This window comes from Lithobates pipiens, unplaced genomic scaffold (genome assembly GCF_037356315.1).
Source record: "Lithobates pipiens isolate NorthernLeopardFrog02 unplaced genomic scaffold, aLitPip1_a1.2 Scaffold_25, whole genome shotgun sequence".
NCBI classification, from domain to species: Eukaryota; Metazoa; Chordata; class Amphibia; order Anura; family Ranidae; genus Lithobates; species Lithobates pipiens.
The window spans coordinates 95,159,649-95,169,079 of NW_027507787.1; the positions used below are offsets into that span (position 1 = coordinate 95,159,649).

The 9,431-nt window shown below is 40.9% G+C and overlaps 1 protein-coding gene across 3 annotated transcripts in view; it reads left to right on the forward strand.

The window, feature by feature from the left end:
* Positions 1-9,431, forward strand: part of LOC143930421 (uncharacterized) — a 277,574-nt gene that overhangs the window by 120,407 nt on the left and 147,736 nt on the right. For all 3 annotated transcript variants that reach the window (XM_077454728.1, XM_077454727.1, XM_077454729.1), the window contains one exon: positions 7,109-7,318. In XM_077454728.1, coding sequence (XP_077310854.1) covers positions 7,109-7,318 — 210 coding nt within the window. The remainder of the gene's footprint in view (positions 1-7,108; positions 7,319-9,431) is intronic.

The window sequence follows — 9,431 nt, forward strand, 5'->3', positions numbered from 1 at the left end:
AGCGGCCCTCCTCTTCTTGGGTCCCTCTTTGGTGCTCCTGGCCCCTCCCTCCTGCCGAGTGCCCCCACAGCAAGCAGCTTGCTATGGGGGCACCTGACCCGAGCCATTGCTCTGTGTGTCCATTCAGACATGGAGCTACAGCCGGCCCCACCCCACCCCCTCTCTCCTCCTTGGCTCACTGACTTAGATCGACAGCAGCGGGTGCCAATGGTGCCCGCTGCTGCCTCAGCCTATGAGGGGGGAGAGTTCTGGATAACTGAGGCTTTCGTGCAACATTGCTGGATCAAGTAAGAATTGGGGGGGGGGGGTGAGGGGGCTGCTGCACATAGAAGGTTTGTTATCTGAATGCAAAGAATGCATTAAGACAAAAAAAAACTTCAGCCTTTACAATCACTTTTACTCCTTCCAATCTGCGCCTTTTCTGGCACTTTTATTCACATGCAACAATCAGTATTTTTGTTAAAAATGTACTTAGAACTCCCAAATCTTCTATATTTTTTTAAAGCAGAGACCCTATAGAATACATTGGTGTTTTTTTTTTCAATTTTTTATGTCACAGGGTATTTACGCAGCAGTTTTTCAAACGCAATTTTCATCAAGATATGTCAAATTTTACTATCCACAGGTGACCCTTTAACAATCAGTGTTTTTGTCTAGAAAAAACTACTATTAACTATTTGGCTAGAAAATTACTTAGAACCCTCTAACATTATATATTTATTTTTTTAAAGCAGAGGTCCTAGAGAATACATTGGTGGGTTTTGCTATTTTTTATGTCACATGGTATTTGCGCAGTGTTTTGTGGGAAAAATATACCTTTTCATTTTAATGCAAATTAAAAAAAAATACAATACATAACCCATTTTTTTTTGTAAAATATAAAAGATGATGTTACGCCAAGTAGATACCAAACATGTCATGCTTTAAAATTGCTCATGCTCTTGCAACTGTGACAAACTATGTCAATTTTACTATCCATAGGTGACCATTTAAAAGCCTTTACAGGTTACTACTTCAGATTTACACAGGTGGCCTGGTGCTAAAATTACTGCTCATGATCTGACGATCACGGTGATACATCACATGTGTGGGACGATTTCTGTTTACATGTGTGTGGGACCAAATTGTCCCGTCTGTTCACCTTTGTGTGCAAGCACGGGATTAAAAAATGTATTTTTTTAATTATTAAATGTATTTATTTTTACACTGTAGCTTTTTTTTATCACTTTTATTGATGTCACAGGGAATGCAAACATCCTAATGACAGCAATAAGCATGTGGCAGGTCTTCCTTATGGAGAGATATGGGGTCTATAAGACCCCAAATCCCTGTTACTGTGTGACTTTTCCACAGAAAACCTTATAGTAAAGAAAATTTCTGTGTTTTATCATAACTTGTGTATTTTTCGTTGGTCCTTGTGCTTACATCATTGCTAGGTGTGCCAGAGGGGCGCTGAGACTATTATTGGGGTTGAGATGCAGAGTACGGAACCAAACATACTCAAGCGGCTCAAGCGTAAAGTGAAACATTTAGCAGTGGTATTATTAACACTGCAATAGCTAGATATTAACCAGCACTAAAGGGCTAAGTGCCCTATCAGTTTTGTGTTGCTAAAAACTTTCACACAGTAAGTATCTTCTAGTAACATCTCAAAAGTAGTTCCTCCATAAATTACACAGGTCATGTATGGACCTTGCTGCTCTCTTCAGATAGGGAGGGATCCTTAGCAATAGCTAAAAGAAAAAGAACAAGGGTGTATCATGCATTACCATAAAAGCAATTCATTTGATAAAAAGAGTTCCTGACAAAGGTAAGTATAATTGTGCACATCAATACAATCCAGCAGCCAATCCAATGGAAAGTTTCATAGAATGCCAATATCCTGGGAGTGAGGCTTACGTGTTTCACAGGCAAAGCCCTCTTCATCAGAGCCATCACAGAGTGAAGTGAAACATTTAGCAGTGGATTCCCAACTGACAGGTGAATGTAAACAAACAGTGAGGGAAAAAATGTCAAGGGGTCTCCTCCACAGAAAAAATCATAGCAGGCCCTTTATATCTGTAAGGATTTGAAGGAGGCCTCGTGAAAAAATGACACATTTTAGGCTGGTATGGATTTTAAGTTGAAATTACGCAGAAAACAAGAAAAAAAAGTGTGAGGTCTCTCCAAAATCCATACCAGACCAGACCATTAAAGCCTGGGTGGTCAGGAAAGGAAGGGATGAGTATGTGGACCCCCTGACAAAGGACCTTGTCCCCATGTTTATGAGGACAAGGGCAAGAGGAAAAGGTTATGGGGGTCTGTGGACTGAGGGCTTATACTGGCCCTCCCTATGTGAATGAGTAAGGGGTACATTGTACCCCTACTCATTCACCAAAAAAAATTCTACCCTAGAAGTACTGAACGCCCATTTGTGCGCCTGTTTTCACAAGATTCTCCGTAGACTGCACACAGAGCGGAAGTCTCGCTTATCGTATTTCCCCTGCTGGTTGAATCTTTTTTGCCTAAGAACTCTCATGGTGGAATGTTCTTAAGCTATTTTTCTCTTAGAATTGAAGGTTCAGAGTTGTTACATTCGCCCACCGAAAGGCAATAAGGAAACCATTACACAAGTAGCGCTAACCCTGCAGTAGCCGCTTAGTAGATTGGGTTCTCTAGTTCTTTTGCTCCCACTCAGTAAACAACCTTGCTCCTTCTGACACACCAGGTCAAGCAAATGGATACTGCAATACTATTGAGGGCACAAATATTTAGATCTCCTGTACACTTCTAAAGTTCAGTAATAGAAAACTAGTATCAAACACCAGTTTAGGTAGTAATAAAAGCAGTGGTGAGGGGGAGACACAGGTCATTGTTCCTGCAATTGCTTCCTCTGAACTGATCCCCCACCCTGTTCTGCCTGATCACCTCTGTGTGCCCCCCCCCCCCCCCCATAAAAAAATAAATTGTAACAATATAATTTTTGAAATTGCAATCAATAATTGTTACAAATTTTAAAGTTAAATCATTTTTAAAAATGTAAACTTTTTTTAAATCATAAAAAAAAATGTTTTAAAGGATGTGAAAAACAATTTAAAAAAGGGGCCAATATACACAGGTTCTCTGTTGTGTTTGTGTGTGCTTTGAATGATTTTAGTGTATTTTTTTGTGATTTTTTTTATATATTCAGGGGGGGTAGGCTGTATAGGGCCCCGTGATTTCTAACAGCAGCCCTGGTCATAACACCCCTGTCTTTAGTGCTCTGATATTCAGCACCGAGAGTTACAGACTGTAGCATACAAGTGGGCACAGCACACACTTAGGTATGCGCTCCCCAGTCTCACTGCATCAAGAGGAAGTCACTTGGTATCTGGTCTAAGAAAACACAGCTCTTTCTCCTTCATACTACAGTCTCTCCTGGGGAATTGTGGTCCACCGGTGCATTGATTCTCATAGAAAGGTTTCTCTTCTGAACTACCTCTCCCATGGCTGAGTGCAACTTGCATTAAAGTCGTTTGAACTCTTCTGTTTATAGTTCCCCCCTGACCAGAGTTTGACAGTTTTGCTAAATCCAGCATGGCAGTCCAGTGGGTGCAGAGGGAGCAGCTGCACCACAGTGTCCTAAATTGCTCTTACTAGCCAAGCACCTGGCTACACAAGCATATTACAAACATTACATTATGCTTACACAAATGTTGAGACATTCACAAAGTTATTTATTTTTTCAAATTGGCCCTAAGTGCCACTGAACTGAAAGTGAATGAGAACTTCTCTCCACCTTTCTTTGGCTTAATTTAAAGTGGATCTATCAGAAAATGTGCAAGTATGTATGCAAAATTTACAATAAATGACTCATGTGCAAATAGGAGATCAACAAGTGGTTAAAAAGATATGTGGGCAGTCAACTAGGAGACAGCCTAAATCCTCCAAAAAGCAGCACAAATCAAACACTAGAAACAATTCCTGCAGTGCTCACACAGAAATCCCTTGTGCAAAAATTAACATAAAAGAAATAAACAACATATAAAACAATAAAACAAGACACTTACTCTATATTGCCAGCTGCATGTTGCTTCTGAGCTGTGTTGCTTCAATGTTTGTCTGCGTACAATTGAAGAGATGTTGTCTCCCTTGATGCCTTAGAACAGTGACGGCAAACCTTGGCACCCCAGATGTTTTCGAACTACATTTCCCATGATGCTCATGCACTCTGCAGTGTAGTGGAGCATCATGGGAAAGGTAGTTCCAAAACATCTGGGGTGCCAAGGTTCAAAAATCTAAAATGAATGCATATGTACAGTATATGTAAAAATGTTTGCAGAGAGCAGTGTCAACTGACCAGCCTTCCTTGAGAAAGATTGTCAGCATACAATTGCAGGAATTGTTTATAACGTATGAAAAATTCCTGACCCTCTTCACAATTAAAGAGCAAAAAAAGTACATGTGTTACAATCAAATATGTGTGCCTAGGCTAAGAGGTACAGTCTGGGATAATTATATAATTAGTCTGGGTAAGGGATCAAAAGGACCCACCTAAATTTTTGTTTGTTCCAGGGGTGTCACCTACCTGCCCCCTATGATCAATGTGTAAGTCGTACATTAACAACACAATTTTTTTAACTTCTTCTGAAGTACTGAATGTGCAGAAAAGTCTTGGTGTTCAGGAATCTCAAACTGGTGTTCTGAAAGGCTCCCTTCCCTCCATGCTGTTTTTCTGGAAGGGCAACCCCCTAGCCTGGTGACAGGCAAGCCCTCTGCAGACTGGTGTTTTTAGTGGGAAGCCCCCCCCCCCCCCCCAAGGCTGGTATTCAAGACCAGGGCTAGTATTCTGAGAGAGTAGCCTTTTCCACCATGCTGTTGTTCTGGGAGGGGAATCCATCCTCCACAGGCTAGTGCTTTGAAGGTTGAGTCCCCCAAGTTGGTGATGCAGACTTTCCCCACGACGGTAAAGCTATTATGTAATTGAAGTATATCTAAAGTCAAAACTTTTTTCTTACTTTTGATTAGAGCAAGGAAGGGTTAAAACCTTTCTTTACACAAACCAAAAATAGTATAGGCTTTTGATATGCTTTAATGGATCTACTTATCAAAAAAATTGCTGTACGAATGTCTTAGCATTTGCATAACCATTGAAAATATTCCCCATAATGTGGCTAATATGTATATTTTCTATGATTATCAGTTCCATTCATTGGCCATAAGCCCCCGTTCACACTGGTGCGACTTGTCATGCAATTAGACAGTTCCAGATCGCATGACAAGTCGCCCCCCATTGCTGGCAATGGGACCGTACTGTATATATTATGAAAAAGGTTGTTGCACTATTTTTTACTGATTTCATTGCGACTTGCATAGACTTCTGTTGAATGAAGTCGCAAGCCGCAATATAATCGGCAGTAAAAATCGCACTAATGTGCCACTTTGAAATCGCACTGAATTAGCACAATTTCAAAGACCTCACCGATGTGAACCAGGGCTAATGTGGTGGTTTCCTGATTATATAGTACATCAAGAAAATACCGCATTATGGCCAGTATACAGAGATGATTATGGGAATACACATTAGACACATTATGAGGATTATTCATGGTGGCTGGGTCCTTTTTTTTTTTTTGTAAATATAGCCCTACCTGTAAAACTGTCAGAATATTATTTATACAATAGCATCAAGTCACAAAACCTAATTAATGCAGTATTTTTATTCCAATTCACATCTCATTCATAAATGTAACTTGCTTTTTCATTAAATGAAAGAATTTAACCAATCTGGTGAATGTACTGTATGTATGTTATAATATCAATATCAGAAAGATTTCAGAATGAGCCTTTTGTCCTAATAATACTATTATCATCTGGCTTGTAAGTTTTAAGAGGTGTTTATTGAGGAGAGCAGAAAAAATAAAATAAAGAGTAATTCAAAGTGAAGATAAAAATTATGATTCAGGAGATAATACACTGATCTAGGACATAGAAATTGAGGCTTTCAAGAATTGATGTATATCTAAATTGTACCCTTTTTATATTAGATAGCAATTGGTTGAAACCCCTGCCTTGTTTTTAATGCTGTCTGTGTACAATTGAAGAGATTTTGTCTCCCTTGATGCCTTAGAACAGTGACGGCAAACCTTGGCACCCCAGATGTTTTGGAACTACATTTCCCATGATGCTCATGCACTCTGCAGTGTAGTGGAGCATCATGGGAAATGTAGTTCCAAAACATCTGGGGTGCCAAGGTTCACCATCATTGCCTTAGAAAGTGAGATTAAATCTGCACACATTTAGAGCAAATTTCCCCCAGGCAGTTGTCACCAGCAATGTTGTCTACTTTGGAATATTTCTCTCACCTCCTGTTTTAGTGAAAACTGTAACATTTTAGATTTCCTATGACTTTCTGTCCTGATGACAATGGTCACGACCAGTGTAACTATCCTGTCTTTCCGTGCTGTCTAGTAAATTTAGCTCTCCTGGGTAGTAGTTTGCTTGGGACAATTTGTAGTTTTTCTCATTCATCCCCCTATGTTTGCTTTTGTTCTCTATGGTCGCCTAGTGGGCGGGTGAGATCTCTTTCCCTCAGGCTGAGTGCGCATGGAAAGTATTCATGCTGTGTAGGCCTGGCTGTGTAGACCTAAACATAACATCTCCTCCCTATAAAGCTGAAGCAATAAAACTTGGAAAAGACTAAAGTGACTAGTGCCCTTCATTGTTGTGTGATGCTCTCCACTGTGGCCATGTAACACCCTGGGGCATTGCTAGACCCCTACCTGTGCTGGAGGTAAGCCAACCCCTTTATTCCATGCAGGAGGGCCACTGCACCAGTGTATAGAGTAAATGACTTTCACCAGTGGGGACACCCTTCTCTACTGTAAACGAAAGCATAATTTGGGGATTTAAAAGTGCTTTAAATGATTATTTTATGCAGACAAATTACGATTCCACAACAGTGCAAAATGTACTCATCTTAAATGAACATTCTGATCTTAAAAATTATAAGGGGAAAATATCAGACACGTGTAAAATAACTCAGGCCGCTTTGTGAACTGATTTTATATACAGTAAGTCACATGACAATTTACTGATTGATTAACTCACTGTTAACTCAACTGTTTGCCTTTTTTTTGTTTTAATAAAGCGGACTTCACAGGTACCCATGGTGCCTACTCAGGATAATAATCTCATATTGACGTCGCGTTCTACGCCAGTGGTTGGCATCACAAACTCAAATTTCTGGCAAGAAGATAACAGGAAACCCCAAGACTACAAGTTTGCTCAGGTGTCCACTGTTTTGCCTGGGCTTCAAACAGCCCCAACTTCCACACAAGACAATCAATCAGACAGGCAGGTAGGTATCCAGTCAACAATATTCAACCTGGATATGATGGCAAACCAATTAGAATTTACCCTATTAACAGTATTCCAATAATGATCAGTATATGAATCACATGACACATGATCTAAAGCATTTTACTTAGTAGTGGTAAAGGAACTGGGCTGCCTTCGTCCCATATTTTTGCCTAAAGAGACCATCTATATGGATTGCATTAGTGGGTATTAATGCTCACTGACATTGTAGGCTTCATTAGAAGAAATGTGAAACCACAAGTTTCACAAGGGCAAAACTCATAGCCAATATGATTGAAGAGATTAGAGGAAGCAACTAGCCTCTTTAAACATGAAGATATAACGGTACCCCCCAACATAGTTCATAAATATGTGTCCCCTGCTTCAGACCAAATTGATGTCTTTAAACAGGGAGTAGCAGGAGAAGGTCACACAAAGATCCATCAAGGGCCAATGCATGGACTGATTAGCCTCTGTGAAGTTGCTACTCTACTCTGAAACACAGTTTGCAATTGTGCGGACTTGCTAAAGTGCTATTTTTTTAAAGTGATTGTAAAGTAAATTTAAAAAAACAAACATGTAATACTTGCAATAGAGTTGCACAGAGAGGCTTAGAGCCTCTTCTTTTCAGGTCCCTTGCTGGCCCTCCAGACTCCTCTTTTCAGTGTGCAATCCCCTTTTCCTATTGGAGCACACCTGTGGGCTTCATCCCAAGCCATGCTGCCTTGTGTCCATAGATACAGACAGCACGGCTTGGCCTCCAATGGCTCCTGTTGCCTCAGCAAAGCCTGTGAGAACAGGATGGGCACAGTGCTGCATCGATTGAGGGCTTAGGTAAGTATAAGGGGGGGGGGGGGGTGGGGGGGGGATACTGTTATCTAAACAAAATTTTACCTTAATAGAAGTAACCACTTTGATTCACCTTGGCTTATGGACTTGAACCCTTCTAAATACAGTGAAGTTAGGGTTGCCAACTTTTCTTCAAGCCAGACTCAAACACTTAAATGGCTCATGGCAATTTTTTTTAAGGGGGAATTGTGGATGTAAAGGGGAACTGTGATGTAAGGGAGTTTCTGCTCACCAAAGCCCCCACTTACAACAGAGTTCCCAGCATACCCCCTTACATTAGGGTTCCCAAGGCCCCTCTTACGTCAGAGTCTGCAGAGCACCCCTTATATCGGAGTCCCTCCCTCACTTGCTCGGAGGCAGCAGCATTAAAGGGAGCGAGGGGGCTTGCTATGGGGTCTCTTGTGCAGGCTTGCTCCTGAGCCCTATTCTGTATGTCCATAAGACACACAGAATGGGGCTTGACCTCGCCTATGTTCCCTCCTCACTGGCTGTGATAGATAGCAGCAGTAGCCAATGGCTCCCACTGCTGTCTCGGAACCAATGAGGAGGCACAGAGCCTCCTCATTGGACAGCAGCTGCTTGACTGAGGTCAGGCTCGGGTTCGTATTGGGGGGGCTGTGGGAGGAGCTGTATACTGAAGGTATTTACAGGCTTTACAACTACTTTAAATGAAGCATACCTATAAACATAGAAATGCAAACTATAAAACTGCATTAAAGTGTCACAGATCATCATTAGTAAAAGTCCACAAACATTTTTATATATGTGTATGGTCACGCAAACCCAAGTATAAAGTAATCACTGCACTCAACTTTTCAAGCCACCACCATCACCTCTTTGGAGAAACTGGTGCTTGCTTTACAAGTCTCTAAGCTCCAGGAAACGTTCCATTACATTAGTAAGACATGCAAATATAGACCTTGATGAAAATCAGGTCTGAAAGTTTGGTGAACCATTTAGCACTCTTCCAAAGCTTCTGGGTTGAAATGTCACAGAGGTATTCACTTCAAGAAAATTTGTATGTTCTTCATTTGTTTGGATGGGTTTCTCATATATCCTAAGACAATCTTGCCTCTTCCAAAATTTTGGCTCAGACTGGCCATAAACGGTTCAAAATTTGGCTAGTTCATCAGAGATCATCTGAATTTCAATCAGTGCGCGCAACATCTGTCAAACAAACAGGCTAGAAAACATTTGTTGAACAGCAGCTACAGCTAATCAACTGCAGCTGCTGATCATTGTGTTCTGATTAAACCGGGTCCCGC